Below are 22,606 nucleotides of genomic sequence, written 5' to 3' on the forward strand. Positions count from 1 at the left end.
CCCCCCCGGGCAAAGAAGATATAATCACGAAATCATGAAAAAGGCAGAATTCTCAAATTTTGCCAGTGGGAGGAGAATAATTACCTCTACTTGATCGTTAAACGAGAATTTTATTGATGAAAAAGATACAGTTTAACCACACAGGACTTATACAAGAGCAACACCTAAACATGATTAACAACTGTTACAAGGAAGTTGTGAATGTTCAACCCATCAAAATCTATTACACGGAGAAGAAATAATTTCAAAAGTCTTCGACTTTTCCCTGACAGGACATGAAACAGAGCACAACAAAAAGGGAATGAAATCTACAATTTCATTAATGGGACAATAATAGTGATCTCCAAACACCAAATGGATACACAATTACTAAATCTTATACAAGTTCAACTTCAATCCATATTTGGTGAAGGTTCAACTTCTGAAAGAGTAGAGGTTGAAACCCTGGAAGTTGACTTCTTGTCAGAGTAGCAAGTCTGGAGAAGGGCTATAAAGGTCACAATCATTGGAAGGCTCACTTTTGCTCCTTCCTTTTCTGGGTTTGCTCTGCTGCACCTTGGGTTCCCTCGCACTTCTGGATGGGAGTCCCTTCTCTGACTCACAGGCAGGGGTATCCTTTGGAACCTCATAAAGGGTTAGACTACTGCCTCCTCCACTTTGAAGCAGTGCCTCCTCCTGATTTTCTATGTTCGACTGAAAATTTTCGAGGATGCCAACAACATGGCTCATGAGAGGTCGTCCTTTTGGGTTTTGGCTAAGGCATTGGTATGCCAAATGGGCCACCTTCATTGCTGCTTTAACTGAGTACTGCCCCTCCAGTCTAGGGTCTAAGATCCTCAGGAGCTTCTTATTGTGGTTCAACAGTGGGCGGGCCCACTCAACCAAGTTGTGCTCTCGGCTGGGCCTGCTCTTGTCCAATGCTTTCCTTCCGATGAGCAACTCAAGCAGCACTACTCCAAACCCATAAACATCGCTTCGAGATGTTAAATGCCCTGGTCAGGATCAATAAAAATTTAAGCCATGGACCAAAGTAGTTTCTATTGACTATTAGCAATCACTTATAAAAAAAAGTAGTTTCTAGTAGCTATCAATAATGCTTAGTTTGGCAAAGGTTATCAAAAGGTGGAAACAAACAACCATGTGACAAAAGAATTCATCACACTTTGCTATTTTGTTTTTCAGAAAAAGACTCACCAGTCATTACATACTCGGGAGCAGCATATCCATAAGTACCCATCACTCGTGTTGAAACATGTGTTTGATCTCCCATTGGCCCATCCTTTGCAAGGCCAAAATCTGAAAGCTTTGCATTAAAATCCTGCAGTTTAAAAAAATCATTCCTTAGACATGATGTGCATGTCTTATCTTTGTTTCATAAAATAGATACTAGCTTTTATCATGTGGCCCTTTCTTGACTAAAGAGAATGTGTTCAGCATGTAGCCCTTTCTTTTTCTGTCTTTACTAGTATATTTGTATTCTGGCTTGGAACTTCGCTGGTAGAAGCAAATTGAAATTTCATCAGGCTTATGCTCAGGCAGCTAGTTTTCCTAATTTTTTTAGATTTTAACTAAAACAAGACGGTCCTGGGTTGGGTCAAAGGGCAGTCTAGTAGTCAAAGGATAGACTTGGGATGAGTGGTAGACTCACATATCCTGGGTTCGGTTCTGCAGTAGGAGTTCCCCTGGACTGCCTGATACATGGTTCTTTTGAGGGGTGGAGTATTATATCTGGAGTTTACTCCCTAGGGATGAGTCCCAAGGGCCCTACGCATTGTTTTCTTTAAAACAATATCCATATATCAAGGACAAGACAACTAACCGCATCCAGCAAGATGTTTGACGTCTTGAAGTCACGGTATATGACAGGTCTTTCTGCACCATGAAGAAAAGCAAGTCCTTTTGCAGCATCTAATGCAATCTTCATTCTTCTTGACCAATTTAGGGTAGAGCCCACTCCTACCATCATAAATAAATAAGATAAGAAGACACAATAAGTAACAAATCATAAAGGATTCATTTTCAATAAGATACTTACTACGAAACAGATGTGTTTCTAGGTTCCCACTTGCCATATACTCATAAACCAACAGCCTGTGCTCATCCTCACAGCAATACCCAATGAGTTTCACAAGATTAGAGTGACGGAGCTGCCCTAAATAGTTAACTTCTGCCTGCAAACAAACAAAGATATGGTGAGTATGAGCAAATTAGAACCCCTCTGTACATGAAATGGTCACCAGTGATTACAATCTTAGTTTCTGGCCACTATCAAAAACGAGTGATGGCGGGTGCCAACCCATTCAGCGGGTACAGTCTCTTGTAGTTGTATAAAAGATATGGGATAATATCATGGGAATGGCAGTTTAAGGAAAGGAAGTTTTGCTATGACCTAGTGAGAACATTAATCAATTTCCACTATACCCCAAAAGTATTAGTTAGACTTACAATTAAAGTTACCTAGATCACTTATAAAATAAATATCAACGCATAACATTATTGATGTCAAAATGATTTTTTTTTCCTTTCACATTCATCAATAGTTTCTCTACCTCTACTACTTAAGTTGTGTTCAATGTAATCATAACTAAAATGAAAATGGAAAACATGCAAAACCTAATATTGGAAGAAATAAATAAACTAAGAGAACAAGGTTAGTCAAATACCAGCCATTCCCTGTCACCTTGGAACCCTTCTCGATTAAGCTCCTTAATGGCTACTTGGGTATTCTTGTATCCCAACCTCACGTTCTCATCAATTAGTCCTTTATATACAATTCCAAATCCACCCTCGCCTAGAATTAAATCTGGCCGGAAATGTTTTGTGGCCAACCTCATTTCCTCGTATGTGAAGATATCAACATTACTGTACCCAGGACTTTTGCGGAGATCTTTGACATTCCTGGGAGTTGTGGGAGTGCGTAGCACTCCTTTTTCTGGTGTCTTCGGAGATGTAGCTGTTTCATGCCCTACTTTAACTGAAATGTCACATGAGAAAGAAATATTTTTGAGCTAAACATCGAAAATGGTATCAACTCACTAACGTTTAGCTGCTTATATCCACACCATTTTATTTGAAGGACAACAGCCCCAACATGCAATTTTAATTTCATAAACTTTTAAATTTGCTTCCCCAAGTATTATAAAATATAAAATTTGTTCAAGAATTAATACAATAACTACAAATTCTCATAATTTAAACAAGTGTGGAGGAACCAACGGATGTAACACACTACTATTCTCAAAGCAATGCATACCAAAATGCAAGCCATTTTGACTCTCTCTCTCTCTCTCTCTCTCTCACACACACACACACACACACACACACACCATTTTAGAAACTATCGTATCTCTTATTTAGTTGCAAAATATATTAAAACCACCCAGTATTGATCATTTATGGATCCCAGATAAAACCAAATTGGCTTTAAATGGAAATAAATAGTTCAACAGAAAATATAATTAATATAAAAGTACATCAATGATAAAAAGATTTAATTAAATGTCAAAGGCGTAGATTTTCATGATTTTCTTTACTTGGGCCATGCCTGTTCTTATCAATATAATCTTTTACTCAAAAAAAATAAAAATAAAAATAAAAATAAAAATGAATACCTTGATTTCCCTTAACACACTGCGGGCTCTGTTCTTGCTTTTGGAGTTGCAGTTGTTGTGATTGTTGTTCTTCAATACTAAAACAAATCCCCATGAATCCCGAGCTAAGCCACAACCTTTACATTTCCATCTTCACATCACAAATCTACGACATACATTTATTTTTTTATAATCAAAGTAAAAACTCAAAACATCTTCTGTATTTTATCTTAAAAGCATTGGAAACCTCAATGTGGACCTAAATGTTTCCCTCACCGACGGGTCCGGACTCGATCTGGGTAGGTCCAAATCCGAAATGGGCAACCAGGATTTCTGTAGCTTTAACTGATTCAGAATCAAGCATGTGGGTAAACAACACCAGTTTCGTCCCAAAAGAAAAAAGACAGATATTTCAAGAGGAAAACCGACAAAGAGAGAGAGAGAGAAAGCGTGTGCGACTGTCTGTCCGCGTCAGGAAGAGAGAGAAAGAGAGAGAGGGAGATGACTGAGAAAATGAGATGATTTGGTTCCGTTGGTTTGGATGATTGGATCAATAGGCGCCGAAAGCGCCAACCAAATCACTCCAATCCCCAAGCCAACCTTGTTGAATTGGTTGGTCTTTTGGGCCTTTCCATTCTCTGAACTGGGTTTGGGTTTGAGACTCCGAGCTTTGATCCGTAATTTATTTATTTATTTATTTTTTTTTTCAGCCAATAGTTAATATGAGACATTTTATATAATTTTTTATTTATAATTTTTTGTTTATAAAAGTTATTTAAAATAAAAAATATATATATATATTTGCCGTAATACTATGAGATGATATTGGGATTGCATATACATTTACTGACCAAAAAATTTTAAAATAATTAGAAAATGGATCACAGACTTTTTGACAACTTACATGTCTCAATTTATTTCTCTTGTAGCTAGAAATGTTTGATTTACAAAAGAAGTCTTACATGGTTTTGTAAAAATAAAATTATAAATTGACATGAATTTATGTGATTCGTTATATTTATTTTATAATAAAAATAATTTTATAATTAAATATATCATAATAAAATATGTTAATTTATAATTTTACTTTTATGAAATTCTTTTATAAGTTTGGTGTATAGTTATTCTTTATCCTTAAGGTAAAAAAAGGAAAGCTGTATCTGTTAATTTCAACTCATTTAAAAGTATATATATTTTTATTGTTGTAATTGTACTTAGGTCTTATTTAATTATAATGAGATGAAAATTAAAAATTAAAATATTAAAAAAATTATTATTAGAATATAAATTTTTAAAATTATTTTTATTTTAAGATTTTAAAATATTGAATTTTATTTTGATACATTGAAAAAATTGAATTAATTCTGTATTTTGTTTAAAAATTTAAAAAAATTATAATGATAAAATAAAATAATATGAGATAATCTTTAAAACTAACTAGAATTTAATATTATTAGACCCAAAGATTAGGTTTAGATGTTGAACTAAGTTGAGATGAATTAAATTCTTTATAAATAGTAATGAGTTGAAATGTGAAGTGAGTTTTATAAGATTTATTTAAGATAAATTTAAATATATTTAGATGTTAAATATAAGTTCATATATATTTATAAGAAATTAAGAAAAAAATTGTGAATTTTACGTATAAAATGATATTGAGTTAATAAAATTATAGGTCTTACGATTTTAAATTGAGAGAGAGGAGTTTAATAATTTAAACTATAAGTTACAATTAGTTACGAACGGGAAAATGATTTAGGGAGGCCATATCCGCTATCAAATCCCTAAATCTGGACCTCAGTACGCCAAGACAAACTTATTTATCTACTCGGACACGCCGAATCCGTGTTCTCACTCTTCTGCAATGGCCGACGAAGCGAACAGAGCTGTAAGTTTTGGGACTTTTTTTTTTTTTTTTCTTTTTCATTTTCGTTCTTTCCGTTCTTTTTTCCTTTTTTTTCCCCGCAGCAACCTAATGCGTACTCAAAAGCTATTTTGTCAATGAACTTCTGACGATTCTCGTGGGAATCATAGGCTTTTATAGAGATTCAAGGTCGCATGATTGAGATCACTGGAAAACTGAAACAGGTCAGCCTGCTTAAGTTTTTGAATTGTAATTCCTGTATAGTTTTTTGGGTCTGTTCCCTTAGCTAGAATTTAATTAGGTGTTTCTTTTGTATACTTCCTGTGTACACGGGCTAAGCCTACTTCATTCGTATGAATAAAAGTCTCTTATTACTTATAAAAAAAAAAAGTTTTTTGGGTCTGTTTTGGCTCTTCACTGCAACGTATAGCTTGGTTTTTACCAGTTAAATCATCGTATAAAGAAGGTGATGCTCATTGTTCATTGTAATGCCATATACTGATGCTATGTTTCCTTTTATTTTGTTTAAATTTTGGTATTTGTGGAGTTAGTTTCAAACCTATTTTTGATCGGTAAACAAGAATAAGTTGCAAATCTAGTCATGCTTTACGTTCAATAAAGCAAGAAACGAGAAAATAGCAATTCGAGGTGGTAAAAACTTCTGCAATTAAGCTTTTTATTATTTTTTGGTGCTTTTAGCTCTTGCTTGATGTTATTGTAGTTATTTCCTGCTATTATGATTAGAAACTGATTATTGTGCCTGATGTATCTTTGTTTCAGTCAAAGGAGGCTAGGAAACAATGATAAATGAAAAATGACAATTAGTTTTGAGAGAGAATAATCTGACTGGTAACTCATTGAGTTAAGCCCCAGCAGTTGCATGCATTACTATTTTTTTTGGTCGGTAAAAAAAAAAAAAAAAAAAAAAAAGGTATGTATGCAACTGATGGGGCTTAACTCAATGAGTCATCCCCCGTCTATAGTAAATTGAGATTCTGTATAAATAATTGGTCATTGATGCCAACTGGGAGACGTTAGCACTAGCTTTTCCGTAATGTTGTGAGGACGCTGTATGTTTTTCATAATTTGATTTGAAATATATATGTTCTCCATCCATATATCTTGAAATTAGATCTATAAGCAACTTAACTCGAGTATTTTTAGCAGTCTAAATTCTAATTCTTCCTTTGCTTGTGGGACCGGCAATGTTCTTATCAATTATGTTAATCCAAGCTTTAGTTTTGATCTTGTGGAGGTTTTCATTATATATGTTAGTTGAAATTATAGCTTGTTGGAACAGGGGTAGTAGTTTCTGGAGGATGTTACCACTGTTCCTCATGAGGAGCTTATGGAGAGAGAGAGGCTCACACTCTTGAGGATCTCAAAATTTTTTATTTCCTTTTTTATGTTTCAACTTTATGTACTATGGTTGTCCTTTTGCATTTTTAGATAATATCTAATAAAAAAAGAAGTTCAAGTTTTCATTAGAGCAAACTTTGGCAGAAAAATGTCATCAATTTTTTTTTTTAAGAGCGTGAAAGAAGCTAATAGTAAACTTACTGTTTGTGCAAAGCAGGCATGGGACCATGGCTCATCATGGTATCTATTTCCTTTTGTGGTAACCCTTGTGTAGAGGTTGGTTGTGGATTTGGTGGGAGAGAAATGATGGAACATTTGATAGTAAGAAGCTTTCAATGATTAAGTTGCAGTTATTGTTTTCAAGATTGTTCCTTGATTGGATGAAGACAACTAGTCGTTTCTCTTTAATTTCTTATGAGGAGTTTTAGGATCTTTATAAACTTATAGGCTCTTCTCTTTGGTTTTTTATGTGGTCCTCTTGCGTACTTATTTTTCTAGTGTTGCGCCCCTCTAAACTTTTCTCTTGATGAAATCTGTTACTTATCCTGTAAATACTTTGAGCTGAAGTTGGCTATCACGTCTTTTCAGGTGCAGATCCAGCTGCGAAACAAAGAGGGTGAAAAAAAGCGAGCTTTCCTAACCTTGGAGGAGCTGCGACAATTGTCTGATGATGCAAATACCTACAAATCTATAGGTACTTACAGAGAACAGTAATCTCATATTGCCATATGGTGCCCATGCTAGTTTTCTGAGTATATTGTCGGTGAAGTGGCTTAATCCCCAAAAATATTATTGCCTTCTTCAGTTCATTTTAGAAAATCAATCCCTCTCATTATCGGGTTCTCTTAGGAGGCTGTATGGATTTTTTTTGAATCATGCACAACATTCATATCTGGCAATTATTTCTATGACTCTGCTACTTTGGTTGACCCATCCCAAAATCTGATATACTTTTTTTTTTTTTGTTTTGCAGGGAGAACGTGAGTTTTGCATCATCTATTTGATCTCGTGAAAAGTTTACAGTTCACATAATTCTTGTTTCTGGGCTGCAAGATTAGAAATGACATAGCAGGGTTTTAAACCGATGTTGGACCTGCTGGACAGACTGGTTGAACCACCTCTGGCCTCAAAAGTCCAGTCATCCCCCTCAATTCATTTTGGTCAAAGAACTGGGTTGGGCTGTTGTCAGTCACAGTCCAGCCATTGACCTGTTTGTCCTGTTCTTGGATCCTGTCACTCACTGACCTAACATAGTTAATTGCTCATTTCAAACCATAAAACACACGGGGAGAGAGAGAACATTAGGGTGTGTTAATCATTCCATGCTTATTCACTTGTAGTATTGGTGTGCTTACCAACAAACCACCAAGTAGTTTTTGTTTGTTGTGGTGCAAGTGATTATCACCTGATATTCATTACGTTTGGAATACGTTGATTTCAAATCTGAAGTAATTAATGAGACATATTTTGCACACATTTTATGTATTTTATTAAACAAAATTTGAGATAGAATTAATTTGGGATAAACCAAGATGACCAGTATACTATGAAGATTGATAGTGTTTCAAAACTGAGAAAAAAGAAGAAGAAGATTTATAGGGTTTCACACAATTTTGGTTGTAATTTTGCTCATCCATGGCTTAAGGTCACTTGTTGATATTAAAGTTTGAGCAATAAATCAATTGCTCCTGCATCTATACACCATACAAAGTAAAAATATGTGTATATTTTACAAAGCAGAATTCAGAATATGTTAATCATTTAATTTATAGATTTCTTTGAATGTCTGTACTTGGTCATTACATTATTGATTTTAGAATTTTCCTGTATGATTATCTTTTAATGTTGAAAATAAAAAACCTATGACTTCATGGTTCAGCAGTGGTTGGCCTAGCGGTACCTTTTCCATTTTCAGTTTTCTGGTTTATTGAATGATCTGGTTTAAAACATTGTGACATAGTCTGATGAATTTCTCTTTGATATGGTGGCTAGGTTTTTTTTAGAGCCCAAGTCAGTTTTAATGAATGAGCAGGAGCAAAAGCTGAAGGATAGTGAAACAGCAATTGCCTCATTCCAGGTGAGTTCTCTGTCTCTGGGAAAAGACAAATCATAAATTTTATTTGTGCCAAAAGAATATCAAAGATGAATATAATTAAAAAGGGTGCTTTAAAAATTGTACTACCATTATCACCTAACGTACTTGAGTAATCTTGCATTATTCATCATCAGGAATCTAGTAACATTATGGTGAAATGTAAAACAGCCCAATGAAATAGGTATTGAATTGTCACTCCAGGGGTTCTGTAAGAAAAACTTGCCAAGTTTATAGATGAGAAAACAAGTAGAAGAATTTTTAGCAATACCCCTGGTCATGGCTGGGTGGGTGGATTGTAAAGACTTTGTGTTGGTGCTGAGTGCCACATTAGTTGTCTATGGGGTGGAACTGAGCTTTATAACCGATCACATGGGACTTTAAATTATTCCTAATGGAATATAGCGTAGATATGGTTAGTGCGTTCCCTGGATTATGGCTATTACGGAACTTTTTTTTTTTTTTGAACAAGCCAAACTCTCCCCTACTTGTCCAAACTGGCTCAAGTTCTGTAGCTAATCACCATAGCATCAAGTTTCTGTACTAAAATTTTGGTGAAAATATTTTTTGCTGGACTCTGGACAGACATCAAAGGAATATTTAGAGAAGCAGAGGGCAGAGGTGGAGAACAACTTTAGGGAACTGTTGCAGCAAGATCCAGGCCTTGCTCGTCAGATAATGTCTATGACTGTAATGTGAATCTGACATCTCTGAGAACTTCTGCCGTGTGGTTTTTTGCAAAAAGAAAAATGTGATATTGGCAGATTGTAATGTTTGTTCTGAAAAGTCTGGTTTTCCTTATCCGGTGAGACTTTCTGATGAATGAAGCCAGATATGCTACTCTTACAAGACCTTGTTCGTTATTCCTATTTGAGAATCTTCCCATAAATCTATATTCAATAGTTACAATAATCTTTACAATGTGACAACTTCTTGATAAAATGGTCTTTTAGCTTACCCCGGAGAGAAAATTATCAGATAGGAGTATGGAGGACATGCAATTCTCATCCTATAATAGCATGCTATGTAATTAAAATTAATTTTAATTGGCAGAGCATTATAGGATAGAATGAGAGTCTCGCGTGTTCGTATCCCGAGACTACATAATAATTACCCATCCTAACAGGAAATGGCATGAGAAACTTTATACGTCATTGATAATAGACTAGAGATCACTTGGCTCTTTGCAGTTGCATATGTTATTTTCTTCTTTTTTGATCAATATTAAACACTGCATATATGTGACCATTGATTTCTCCTGCTGAGTTTGGAGAAGATATCCTCATTGTGATGGACCTCCGACCTTTTAAACTAGTTAGTCGGCATCTGCTGTTCGATATGGAAAAATTGTCACCATCATTTTTGTTATTGTTTCCGAAATCAACTTCCATAATGCTAATAATAGAGAAGAACGTCAGAAAATAGATTTAACAAAAAGAAGGTCGGGTGCAGTAATTTGTTGGCCCAAAGCTCAAGAGAGGAGCGACTTTGATTGGTGGTTGCACCAGCAAACTTAGAAATTATGGGTAGCTTGAAAGAGGGGTAGTGTCTAGTGTAAATCTGTGCTGTTGTAGAAGCGTGGTTATTGGTTGGAGGTGGTTCTCTCCTTTGATTGATATCAAAGGAGTGTGGTATTTTGGTATCAATCACAAACAAACAAAAGAAACTAGTAACAGCATTCGATGAAATGGCACAGTGGCCGTGGCGTGGCTGGCTTATGCACCAGCTATGAGGCACACCAAAAGACTTGTCTGATATAGCAAAAGGTTGGGATTGTCGTGATCTGTGGCATCAACTGGAGGGAGGAAGAGGAATTGGAAGAAAAACACTAGAAGGAAAGAAGATGAAGTAAAAAAGAGGAAGGAAGAGTGATAAGGGTGAGGGAAGAGAGAGGTGGTGGTTGATTGGAGCTCTGCTAGTGCCATTGGCCGCCCAAAATAACACGAAGGGTGGGGGGCTGGTAGCTTTGAAGATCAGGGAGGTAGGGGGGATTGGAGATCAGCGGGTCTTGGAGTAGACATCACCTCCTCATGATAAACCAACATTCCAAACCTATGGTAAAAACAAAGATCTCTCTCCAAAATATTAAGGTTAACTACACTGCACTGCAGTATCCTTGTTGGAAGTTGAATCCTCCAATATTCTCTTACATTATTCAGAATAAGAAATTTTTTTAAGAGATGCTTAATTATGCAACAAAATGCATTATGAAATATATTCCAACACCTTTCAAGTAATATAATATGATATATATATGCTGGAGAGAGCAGTGCTGCTATCTGTCGAATTACTTCAATATGCAGAACTTTTGTTTTGCATTACAAGTACTATTATGCAAGCAGAACTAGCCTTCGATATTCCCCAAGAGCCCATAAGGGGAAAATGTCTCTAAATGCTGCATAGTTTAATCCACAAAACCTAAAAAATATCCCAGTGATTTCCTGCATGTTGTCAATAAACAAACATTAGGACTTCAGAAAATTCATGTTTTTATGGAAGGAAAAGGAAAAAGGATTAAAAAAAAAAAAAAAACATTACTCGTGACAAACACTTGAATGGGCTACTAACTAAATGTGCTTGATTTGGTATAAATTGCATGAAGAATTACCTGTTGAGGGAATTCACCATCTTCCAGTTGTGAGTTGATCAGTATCCTTACTCCACGATGAATTGGTGTTGGATCTCTCTCAGCCTGAGTTTGAGGAAAAAAAAAAAAAAACTGTGATTTTGTTTGTTCTTTCCTATAATAGTTACTTACTTTTTAAATCTCTTAAGAGAAAAATGTTATTTATCGTCATTTTAACCATAATTCTTTCAATATTTCTTGAAGTGGCATCAAATGATTGGTAGATAGGTGAAATATTACAAATATTTTTTCAATCATTTAATGCGACGTTATCGGATGATGAGATCAGAATAATAAATAAAAACGATGACGACGAGTAGCATTACTTATTAGAAAATGATAGACTGACCTGTCCTGCGTTAATGAGTGTTAACACTGCCCAAGCAGTTTGGACAACATTTTCTCGGTTGCCTTTAATATTTGACCACACCTGTTCAACAGTCAAACTTTATTTCTCTATTTTCATCTTCCTTATTTTTTTTTTTTTTTTATGTTTTGTTTTTCCTTGTGGTTTACACATTAAAAAATGGAACAAGTTGTCAAATTATATACCTTGTTGTGGCATGAAAGGTAACTCTCTCCCCATCCACCATTTGGCAACTGCTTTGACAGCAAAAATTCACAGGCTTTGCGGATTGCAGCACAATTTTGGTAGTTTTTTCCAGAGGCTGTTAGTGCCCCTACAGCAAACCATGTGCCATAGGTATAGCAAATCCCCCAATTACCATACCTGTGTAAGTACTAATCTTGCATAAATATCGATGTTTCCTTATGTTGCAAGGATACTAACATGACAAAAAAATTATAAAAAGAAAAAAGAAAAAAGAAATTGATGCACTGTGCAGGACTCCAACTACTATAACCATAAACAAAAAATAAACGAAAAATTATATTTGCGAGTCAATATGAAAAACATACTCTATGCATGCACTAATGACAAGACAAACCTTGATTTGCAAGAGAAACTTAAAATTTAAATCTCTTACGAGTCAAAATTGTTATTGTTAGCAATGTATAAGAGAGTATATATAATGCTATTGAAGAAATTCATGACCCAACTCATCTTATAAAATCAACTGATTCAATAAGAGAGATACTCATTCCTTATAAACATGTTCAAATTCTTGTCCACACGTATAGGCCAGTATTTTTTCTGGTTCTTGTCACTGGGTAAGAAGTGTGGGCCCCATTTACCATTTGTCCCTATGGTTGGCTTTAATACCATGAAGAAATTTATTGTCTAACTCATCTCATAAAACAAGTTCAATAAGAGAGGATTTTTCATTCCTTATAAACATATGCAGATTCTTGTCCACAAGTAATGTGTGATACCCTTCTCAACAACTATCCACACTGGCTTGTGAATAGAAGTACTCAATAAGTATTGGTGACTCGCTTTTTTTTTATTTTTAATAACTGGAATAGATTATCTCATAGTAATTAACTAACGTATTTAGTTATAACAGAAAATTAATGTTTCTTTTATAATTTTTCAAGGTCCATATATATATACATATAGCAAGTTAAAATTAGTTAAGAAAGAAAGGTCTTGCATGTGTTACCATGATCCATCAGGTTCTTGTATGTCTTGAATGTATTGAATGGCCTTGGAAATGGAATTGTCTATCTCCATCCGACGGTGCTTGGGGTACAATTTCCTAAAGAGTACGAGACCTTCAACTGCTGACGAAGTGCACTCTATGTACCTATAATTGATTTTTTCAACATGTTAGGAAGCGCATATATATGACCAATAATGTGGGAATTGCATGCTGTTGTACAGATGTGATCTCGTCTTACTCTTTTTCAAAGAGACAATCCTCATAGACCTCAGTTGGGTTGAACTTCTGCATAAAGATAAATAGAATTTATTTCACGGAGTTGTACTACTGAGTTAGCATAAAAATGCATGGTTTAATTTTTCTCATTAAGTAAGAACAGACCACCAACCTGCATCCAGGGGGATGCTTTCACAGGCTCCCATGCTGAGAAACCACCATTACCATTCTATAGTGGAAGTTGAAAGAACGTGAGTTACTCAGGCAATGCATTAGAAAAATGAACATAATGAAGTTAATCCCATATATACGTGGAGAATTATGTACATTTGCAAGCTGATGTGGAGAACGTATTGATCTTTACGCCACTGATACGATATCATATATTTAATTTATTTATCATGTTATAGCGTAGGATGTGCTCACACCAGCTTGTAATTTTCCTATACGTTAACGTAGTGAAAAACAAAATATGGGAGTTGAAGTCCTACTTGTAGAGAAAGAACGACATTCACTGCATCATAAAATCGTTCAGTCTCCATTTTTTCCCCAACTAGATCGGCGGGCAATTGTGATAACATGAGTGTAGCCTGGAGAAGAGAAAGGTTTTGCAAAAAGACAAATTCTTCTGAGAATGTGGAATTTTGTATATATGAACATATATATTTTGAGATCAGATTTCGGACATTTATACCTTCAACCCTTCTGCTGTGACATCAGAGACTTGCCAACCATAGTCCTGTGTTGCTAGTGTCCATGATCCTTTAGTTATGTGTCGGTACATATCCTTGAAGTCCCCAGGAGGATTTTCTTGCACCTACATAGAATATTATTGATACAATTTTCTTATTAAAACCAGCTCGTGAAACAATATTTAATAAAATCAGATGAAATATAGAGTCAAAATTCCAATTTAGAAACCTACTCTAATACCACGCTAAATCACAACATGAGATATATATATATATATATATATATATTCTGATCACCTGTGAAGCCTTCATGAAATCATATGCTTTGCGAAGAGTTGGCGCGCACTCTTCGTTTAGATTACAATGTAGGATTGCTTGAATAGCAAAAACTGCAGACCACGTTTGACATCCCAAACTCTGCACCAAAGGAATATTGCATCAAATTCTGAGTTAGTTATAAGTCTTCATTACTAGAGAGTAATTCTTCAAGTATTTGTGATTGCATGAGCATGATATTGGCTCACTTAATCATAGATATATGTACTTATGCATGCATGCTTTTGTTCTTGTTCCACAGAAGATCAGGCTAGGGAAGATAATATCACCTGAAGTTTTAAGCCATCTTCTGCAACCCAATAGTAGTCAGGAAGTCTGGCTAAATGACGCTTGTATGCCTCTGAATATGGGTCTTCAACCCACTGGGCCATCAAGCATAACACCTTATATAAAAATAAATAAATAAATAAATAAGAGTTAAGTTTTTAATGTGGATGATCTTCTTCATTGAGATTGAATTGCAGCAGCTAGCACTAGTTATATATAAACCTTTTCAACGCCTCCAATGCATAAATATCTACTGGCCTCGTCCTCATAACGTATGTGATCAATGGCAATTTTCACCGCCTTCTTTCTCACCATTGAAAAGGGCCAAAGTGACAGGAAAGGCTCCACTATGTATTGAAGAAAATCCCATGCCAAATCTTGTACCAGAGGATGTGGAAAGTAGAGATCCTCCTGGGTGTGTATATATATATATATATATTATTTAGCACTTTCGATTAGTTCTTATGTAGGCAAAAAATATATGGCCACGTACAAAAATATATTATCTCAACTGAACATGCTATAATGCTATAAGAGACAAAAAAGAAAGACCTAAAATTAAGGACGGAGATTGATCATGCATAGTACTAACCTTTGCAATTGTATTCCTCGCTTTGTTCCAGTTAACCAGTTCATAAGGCACGTTGTACAACTCTTGTCTTAGCGATTTAACCAACTCAGTGATTGGACCAACAAATCTCTTCCCATATAAGTAAGACATTGGCATGTAAACTAAGCGAGCATAGCATAACATTTTTCCTGCAATATTAATAATATAAATTCATAAAATTAAGGCCATGTAATTAGTCATGTTCATCTAATTAATAGTGTAGTTTTTAAAAGCTAAAATAGAAGAAGAAACTAAGATAAATATATACAAGTGAAAAAATCAACCTGGATTAAGGGGGCTGAAATTAGGAAGAAGCCAGAACTCTGGGGGTAATGGATTACATCCCGACCACTCATATGCTCCTAGTACCTGTAATATATATATATATATATATATATATATATATATATATGATTAGAAGACTAATAGAAGTTAAGAATAATTAGTTGATTGATTTTCTTTATATTATTTTTTGCTTATTTGTCTCTCATTAATTGATACTACATAAAAAATGATGAAAAGATGATAGTTAAAAAGACAATGAATGCTATCTTTTTGTAAAGCATTGGGTTCATAGTTCATACCGAGACCCAAAACTTTCCCCATGATGGCATCGCCACCAAACCACCATGGTCAAGGATCCATTTTCTGCCTCTAGCCATGGCCCTATCTTCACCATCTTCGGGCCCCTCTCCAAGTATTCTCAAGGCAATATAGCTCAAAGCTGAGCCAAACATTGTGCTGTCTCCCACTATATGAAAACTCCATCCTCCATCTTCATTCTGTCCAAACACAGACAAATATGTGTATATATATATTTATTTAATATCTGCCAAAAATCTCAGCTTCCTAGGCCTTTTATTGAATCCAAACCTGAGTATTATATAAGTATCGAATGATTTCCTTTCGATGATGTGATGAGAACATGCAATTGAGATCCCCAGTAATAGACAATGCCATCACCTGCAAATGGGTAATAACTTCAAATTAAAGTTGCCTATAGCTAGCAAGTAACTTACCAAGATGATTTATTTATCCATTTAAATATAACAAAACATAATAATTACAAAATAATACTCCTATGATTATTTTATTTGAATAAGAAAAATTGTTGCAATACCAAGGGCCCAACAAAAACCAAGGGTCCACCAAATTCAGCGGGCCAGTGACCATCATGGGCCTGAAGGGAGGAAATGGAGCTTAGTGCTCTTCTCAGTGTAGTTGTCACTGCTTCCTCTGTTATTTCCTCTGATTCTTGGACTTTCACTGGTGGTGGTATTGGCCGAAGTTGATTCTCCTTTCTAATCTACAAGTTCAAAAGCAAAAAATAGGCCCTCATAATTGAAATTTCACAACAGACAAAAGTCATTCTAATCATGCAATATCGTTAGGGGTTAGAAAACCATCTGAGTATATGACTAAAGGGATAATCTATAGGATAATTATTATTTTTTAAAATCACTAAAATTCTCAATATTCTACCTCAAATTTTAAAGTTACATATTTATTGAGATTTGGTCATTAAAATAAATAACATATAACTGCTACAAACTTAAAGAGATTATATAAAAGCAAGTTCATAAACTAACGTAGTTTTATGTGATCTGTTAGATCTACTTTATAGTAAAATCAAATAAGTTTACAATTTGACGTATCGCATTAAACCACATCAGTTTATGAGTTTATTTTTATATAATTATTTTGTAGCTAAACTATTTATGTTCTTGTGACCCATAATGCCATCTAATTTCTTTTGTTATTTGGGTTTACAGGTAAGTTTTCTCAGTTCTTATGTCGTGGGAAAGGAAAGAAAAAAAAAGGGGGGGCAAAAAGGGAGAAACTCTATTTGCACCCGGCAATGCATATCCCCTGCGTACACGTCCCTCCACGTGTGCAAATGAAACGGTGTGTTTCGTATACACCCGGTTCTCCCCCCCTTCCCTTCGTCACAGTGAGAGCAAACAGATAACGAAGCTCCATTCTCTCCTTGTTACAAAACGCAATACTGATTTTTCACATAATAACTGCTTCTCTCACTGAAACTTCTCTCTCTCTCTGAGATCAAGCTTTATCATCTCATTCCCGAAACTTTCTGGGTTTTTTTAGTCGAGTTTGATGAATTTTTATTTCAATTCTGGTTGGAAAGAGACCCATTTTGATTTTGTTCAGTTTTTTATTTTCCTTACCTGCTTTGTAAATGGTGGAGAGGATGCCGGCGATGGGAAGTGGAGGAGAAGAGCACTGCGACGTCGATGGTGGAAAGAGACCGTAGCAAAAACTTGAATCTATTTGGAAAGAGACCCAGTTTGCTGCTTTTCTGTCGATGGTGGAGGAGGTCGTCCCGTTGGAGGAGTCGTCGTCGATGGGCACAGCGCAGGCCATCGCTGCTGATCCGTCCCCAGCCTCGAGTTTTCAGTCTTATCGACAGCTCTGGCCGGTGTCGTCGCCTTCCTCCTCTCCGGAGTACCCTTCCTCACGCTCGGCAATGGAGACGGCGTAGGCTTCGCCTTGCTGACTTGGAGCGAGAACGATTCACCCTGAAACGACACCGACAAGCTCCTCGCCGAAGTGAACAATAGCTTCTGAGCCGCAGACACTTCACCATTGCCGCTCCCAGCTCTCGCGTCCAGAGAACTGGGCCGAGGAGTGGCCATCCTCCTCTCCACTGACTGTGAACGTTTAGCCAGAGATGATACCGAAGGCATCGGCGTCATCGTAGTCGTCCGAGAAACCAACGGCGATGGACATCGTCGGGAATTGGAAGTCGAAGAAGGCGTAGAAGTAGAAGAAGAGGAAGAGGACATGTAGCGAGAGGTGACTTGTCGAGATTTCGACCGGCGGTGGGGAGAGACTGCATCCCCAAAAATTTACAGTTTTTTTTTTTAATTTATTTATTATATCGGCTGACATGGCATTATGCCACGTCAGCCGATTCCGCAACAGGTACCTATCGCCGGGTACCTGTAGCAGTTCTCGCAAAAAGGATAGCAACAAAGTGGGAGGGAAGGAAAATACGTTGCAGGATATTTTAGATAATAATCTGATCATGTAATCATATTCATTCTTTTCTTTTGAACACTTGCTGACATGTCAGTGTGTTATTAGCTGCTGGCCTAAGGTTTAAAACGGTCATGACCGTTCCAAAGCGGTACTCTGATATATATGCATGGGTTGGTCGAATGCATTCACTTCATGTCCAATTTAATATATACACACCGAAATACACCGTTCGGTGTAGTAAATGCATGCGCACTTCAAATATTAATAGTATCCCTACTAGTACTCTTATATATATATATATATATATATATCATGATGGTATTCAAGAAACTACGTACTATATCATGTAAGAGATCGATCAGATCAGAAAAAGGAATTAAGGAAAAAAAGATGAAGAGAAAAACCTGCATCCTCATCAAAAGATCACAACTTTGTTTCATCTTAAACCGATTTTTCTTGTATTCCTCACGGACCCTTTCAACTTCAGCATGTTCTTCCGGTGTACCGGCATTAGGATCGAATTCCCAGTGTTCTCTCCCGATGAAATTGTTTACGCTCACCAAATCGGGGCCTCCTTGGGATACTTTCAACTTCCACATCCTGATCTATATATTATATATAAGTACAGATATAACACAGATATAACCCTATCTCCAGACGGACAAGATCATCACTGAAATATATAACGCTAAACAACTAGCAGCTAGGAATTAGCATTTCATAAAAAGATGAGGGAATATTGGCAAAAGGCAAGCAAGAAGAAGAAAACAAATTAAATACTGGGGAAAATACAGCTAGGAATCAATGCGAAGTTCAACTGTAAAGCATATATAATGAGTTATATTTATTTTTACAGTTTCGATTCGATGAATTTATGAAACTACAAAAATTAGTCTTTTTTACGTGACTTCTTCTCAAAAAAAGGTTTAAGATAGTTATATTTGATCAAAAGGATTAATCATAATTAAATTAAGTTATTTAAATTATTAAAAAAAACTAAAACTTCTCCATTGCAAGCCATGTGTAAGCTCATAATCACTAGCTAGCTGTGTACCCGGCCTCATGATATATATGGAAGGAAGCTTGAACCTGAAATTAACTAGCATTAACTAGCTAGCTAGGCACCTTGTTTTAGCGAAAGTTTGAAAAACAGAAAAAGATTACACACGATGAATTAATTTTATATATATATATATACTTGAATTTTAGAAATTTATACGGAAAAAATAATTTAAAAAAAAAGATTTAGGGTCAGATTGTAATTTTTTATAGGAACTTGATCGATATATATATATATATATATATGATTTCTTCTAAAAAATATATAATTATCATAGACTTAATTAGGGTTGTTAAGGGGGTTATAATATTAGCTTTGATAACACCAAGAACTGCAAAAGTTTACAAATCTCACTGCTAACATGTTAATCACTCAAACCTAGTTGATAACATGCTTTACTAAGCAACAAAACTCAGCTTATACATCAAATGAGACTCGGCTTGATCAATATATATATAATGATTTCTTCTACAAAATATGATTATTATAGACTTAATTTGGGTTGTTAATATTAATGTTTTTTGCGACAAAAGGGAACAAAAGACTCAAAAAAAAATAAAAAAAATAAAAAAAAATTTGAGGAGCCTTGGCCCCCCAACCGTCCCTGATCTTTACTGTGCAAGGAGCATGCATGCATGGCTTGTTGGCTGGAATGAATGAACTATGCATGCATACATGCATATGAGATGGATTGGATCGATGGAAATCATGATCATCATTTGCATATTTTGATCCATCATCAGCTAGCATCACATTCTTCAGTAGTCGAAAGTATATATCATCAGCAAAGTCTAATATTATATATATATATATATATATATATATATATATATATAATGCAAATTATATAATTAAGAAAGATCAGAACAATGAAATTAATTTGTTGTCATGAAAAGTGGAGATCGATCGAGAAATGAATGGAAAGAATTAGCAGAGAGATATTTCTTGAATACCTTTAAATTAGGCTTAGAGATCAGCAAATCTACAAGAGGCCGATCAAGGAAGAACACATTCGCTAGCAGCTACTTCTTTTGGGATTGCAATAATATTAGCACAAGTACGTAGTACTAGCACTTGGCCTTTGGTAAGAGGCTTCTCCTCTTTATTTAAATAGGCCAGAGAAGTGTTAATTGTCAGCAAGTCCCAATCCATCCATTTATATTATATTCTTGAACCGGAAGATCAAATGCATTCACATTATCCATTAATATCCCTATTTAAATTATATTTTATTAAAATCATTAGATTATAAAACTATTTAATTAAATATGTTGCATCAACTGATACCGTAAAAAAGTTGGCACGCCGGCGTTTCAATGCGGTGAGACCCCTTTAATTAATACCTATTAACTTTGCAATAAATTTTAGAGTCAAACAAAGACAGTTGAGTTAGCTGATAAACCCGTCCATATTACATATATAGAAATTCTTTTAGTAAAAAAAAATTATATAAAATTAAATCTATAAACTAGGATAATTTTATGAAATTTATTATATTTATTTTATAATAAAAATAATTTTATAATTTGACGTACTATCTCAATTTTTAAATTTATTTTATATAATCCTTTTATATTTATAATAGTTATATATATACACCCACATAGTTATTATATCATGTAAATAAGACCCACATACTATACAACAATCCAACTTAATTATCAAGTGGACTTTGCAGAATCTCGAAGCTGATATTCAAAGCTGGAGGAGTTTACGAAAATTACTATTTGTGTGCTATATGTAGTTATGATCTAGTAGTCATCGAGGCTCTCTCTCTCTTTATTCTCATGGGCACATGGCATGCATGCAAGAAGTACGTGCTTGCTTGGCCCAAAAAATGAAAGTAATTAATGAAGAGAAGTGGGTAAATTTGCGGGTAAGTACGTAGGAATGATTAATATATAGCACGCAATATGAAATGCCCTACGCCGTGGACAAGTACTATGTACGGATCACGATCTCCATCCATAACTCAATTAATTAAATTATCGAGTTGACTTTGCAGATCATAATCAAAGCAAGCAGCTGAAAGCCTGAGAGCTAGCTGCTGCTCTGTGGTGATCAGTCTTTGCAGCTTTGAGTATTGATGAGTACTCTTAAAAAATTGTAATAATCTTTCTATGTTCTAAAAGATGTGAAAAGAAAAACAAAAAAAAGATATTTTTAAGATATATAAAAAAATCGTTTTTTAATAATATATTTTAAATTATTTTAAATAAATATACTAGACTTATATATTTTAAATTTATATCTAATATTATTAAAAATGTACACACAAGTTGTCAGAGAGACGGAATACTAAGCTTCTCGCCTTCCCTTTTTCGACTCAAGCATGCATGTGATCGTGATCATACCTGTTTTCTGTAATTTAAATTGGAAGTTTTTACTTACCATTTCCACCCTCTTTTCGGAAAGAAATATGAATCATTATTTTTCCTATAAGAAAATTGTTTAATTATTATTTATAAAAATGACTATTTTATATTAAAAAAAATTATTTTTATTGTAAATAATCATTTTTATAACATATAGTCCATCATAATTAGTAATTTTTCTCTAATATTTATAAGTTCTTGTCATATTTTGAGTTAGGGCCCAAATTTAGGGGATTAAAATGGAAGATAGATATGTATATCAACTAACTAGTCGGTCCTGGAACAATTTATGTGAATTTTTCCAATGGCATTAAATATATAAATGTTATAGGCCGACCTACCTATATATGTCTACCCTCATTTGAAGCTTTCATTAATTTCGAATATAATTAATTTGAGAGGTTTTTGAACTCTCGACTTGGTGTAATCAGCTTCATCACTATCAACTCCATCAATGGCTTTTACATTAAACGGACTGGCACATATTGTAGCCCACCCATGCAGCTCTCTGGGGAGAGTCGGAATTAGTGCAACTTTTGTGTGCGTGTTTTTTTCTTATTTTATCCTTTGTTGATATTTTGCAAGAAGGGAACTAGACATCTCCACTCTAATATATGAGAAATGCTATCGTTAGAAAAAGATTTAAAAAAATAAATTTCCGCTTTAATAGTATTATATAGTAACAAATCTGTTTCTCTTACAGACTGTTGGTAAATCTAAATTTTGATATCATTAGTGTTGGGCGGTTATGATTTCTCTCAATCCTAAAAACTAGTTAAGAGGTGAGATTTTCCTAATTTGCACTTCTAATCTGACCACTAGCTTCGATAATCAATATGGGATAATCTCAATAATTTTGTGAGATCTTTTGGGTGTCCCCCCTTGACTTGGATAAGAATTTAACATGGGTCGGATCAATTTTGATCTCCATTGTCAAATTATTTTATTTTATATTTA

General features: G+C 34.8%; 3 protein-coding genes across 8 annotated transcripts in view; 1 reads left to right on the forward strand and 2 right to left on the reverse strand.

Moving 5' to 3' along the window:
- Positions 1-90: 90 nt before the first annotated feature.
- LOC122298491 (probable serine/threonine-protein kinase PBL17) lies at positions 91-4,193 on the reverse strand. Of its 4 annotated transcripts, none has more exons than XM_043108258.1 (7): positions 3,825-4,193; positions 3,612-3,727; positions 2,664-2,965; positions 2,036-2,171; positions 1,820-1,956; positions 1,195-1,318; positions 91-992 (listed from the first exon to the last, which is right to left on the reverse strand). In XM_043108258.1, the coding sequence occupies exons 2-7, from the start codon at positions 3,703-3,705 to the stop codon at positions 463-465; spliced, it is 1,323 nt and encodes a 440-aa protein (XP_042964192.1). In that variant the 5' UTR covers positions 3,706-3,727; positions 3,825-4,193; the 3' UTR covers positions 91-462. The 4 variants fall into 4 exon arrangements, with proteins under 4 accessions (XP_042964192.1, XP_042964190.1, XP_042964189.1 ...); XM_043108256.1 differs by having other exon boundaries at positions 2,664-2,974; positions 3,825-4,187; XM_043108255.1 differs by having other exon boundaries at positions 2,664-2,974; positions 3,612-3,756; positions 3,867-4,186.
- Positions 4,194-5,312: 1,119 nt separating this feature from the next.
- On the forward strand, positions 5,313-9,817 carry LOC122298492 (prefoldin subunit 1). Its single transcript, XM_043108259.1, has 6 exons — positions 5,313-5,478; positions 5,625-5,678; positions 7,402-7,507; positions 7,787-7,793; positions 8,806-8,890; positions 9,491-9,817. Exons 1-6 carry the CDS (start codon positions 5,455-5,457, stop codon positions 9,602-9,604), a joined length of 390 nt encoding a protein of 129 aa, XP_042964193.1. The 5' UTR covers positions 5,313-5,454; the 3' UTR covers positions 9,605-9,817.
- Positions 9,818-10,963: 1,146 nt separating this feature from the next.
- Positions 10,964-22,606, reverse strand: part of LOC122298490 (lupeol synthase-like) — a 34,838-nt gene continuing 23,195 nt past the window's right edge. Inside the window, exons 1-19 of one of the 3 annotated variants that reach the window (XM_043108252.1) lie at positions 20,228-20,407; positions 18,619-18,814; positions 16,335-16,520; positions 16,088-16,177; positions 15,799-15,996; positions 15,499-15,583; positions 15,197-15,363; positions 14,827-15,015; positions 14,607-14,720; positions 14,299-14,418; positions 14,004-14,126; positions 13,801-13,899; positions 13,482-13,538; positions 13,332-13,378; positions 13,094-13,237; positions 12,084-12,261; positions 11,881-11,961; positions 11,514-11,597; positions 10,964-11,346 (exon numbers count right to left, since the gene is read on the reverse strand). In XM_043108252.1, coding sequence (XP_042964186.1) covers positions 11,236-11,346; positions 11,514-11,597; positions 11,881-11,961; positions 12,084-12,261; positions 13,094-13,237; positions 13,332-13,378; positions 13,482-13,538; positions 13,801-13,899; positions 14,004-14,126; positions 14,299-14,418; positions 14,607-14,720; positions 14,827-15,015; positions 15,197-15,363; positions 15,499-15,583; positions 15,799-15,996; positions 16,088-16,177; positions 16,335-16,520; positions 18,619-18,813 — 2,268 coding nt within the window. In that variant the 5' untranslated portion in view covers position 18,814; positions 20,228-20,407 and the 3' untranslated portion in view covers positions 10,964-11,235. Of the gene's footprint in view, positions 11,347-11,513; positions 11,598-11,880; positions 11,962-12,083; positions 12,262-13,093; positions 13,238-13,331; positions 13,379-13,481; positions 13,539-13,800; positions 13,900-14,003; positions 14,127-14,298; positions 14,419-14,606; positions 14,721-14,826; positions 15,016-15,196; positions 15,364-15,498; positions 15,584-15,798; positions 15,997-16,087; positions 16,178-16,334; positions 16,521-18,618; positions 18,820-20,227; positions 20,408-22,606 lie in introns of those variants that run through there. The other 2 variants (XM_043108251.1, XM_043108253.1) reach the window with 2 other exon arrangements.

The sequence above is a fragment of the Carya illinoinensis genome, chromosome 16, assembly GCF_018687715.1.
Source record: "Carya illinoinensis cultivar Pawnee chromosome 16, C.illinoinensisPawnee_v1, whole genome shotgun sequence".
NCBI classification, from domain to species: domain Eukaryota; kingdom Viridiplantae; phylum Streptophyta; class Magnoliopsida; order Fagales; family Juglandaceae; genus Carya; species Carya illinoinensis.

What these genes read in the sequence shown, in the direction of transcription:
- LOC122298491 (XM_043108256.1), bottom strand. Translation starts at nt 3,705, where the DNA reads ATGGGGATTTGTTTTAGTATTGAAGAACAACAATCACAACAACTGCAA. An exon ending in AAGGTGACAGGGAATGGCTG is followed by an intron (nt 2,172 to 2,663) that starts GTATTTGACTAA and finishes GTTTGTTTGCAG; the next exon opens with GCAGAAGTTAACTATTTAGG. An exon ending in TCCCGAGTATGTAATGACTG is followed by an intron (nt 993 to 1,194) that starts GTGAGTCTTTTT and finishes GATCCTGACCAG; the next exon opens with GGCATTTAACATCTCGAAGC.
- LOC122298492 (XM_043108259.1), top strand. Translation starts at nt 5,455, where the DNA reads ATGGCCGACGAAGCGAACAGAGCT. An exon ending in TCACTGGAAAACTGAAACAG is followed by an intron (nt 5,679 to 7,401) that starts GTCAGCCTGCTT and finishes ACGTCTTTTCAG; the next exon opens with GTGCAGATCCAGCTGCGAAA. An exon ending in CAGCAATTGCCTCATTCCAG is followed by an intron (nt 8,891 to 9,490) that starts GTGAGTTCTCTG and finishes GACTCTGGACAG; the next exon opens with ACATCAAAGGAATATTTAGA.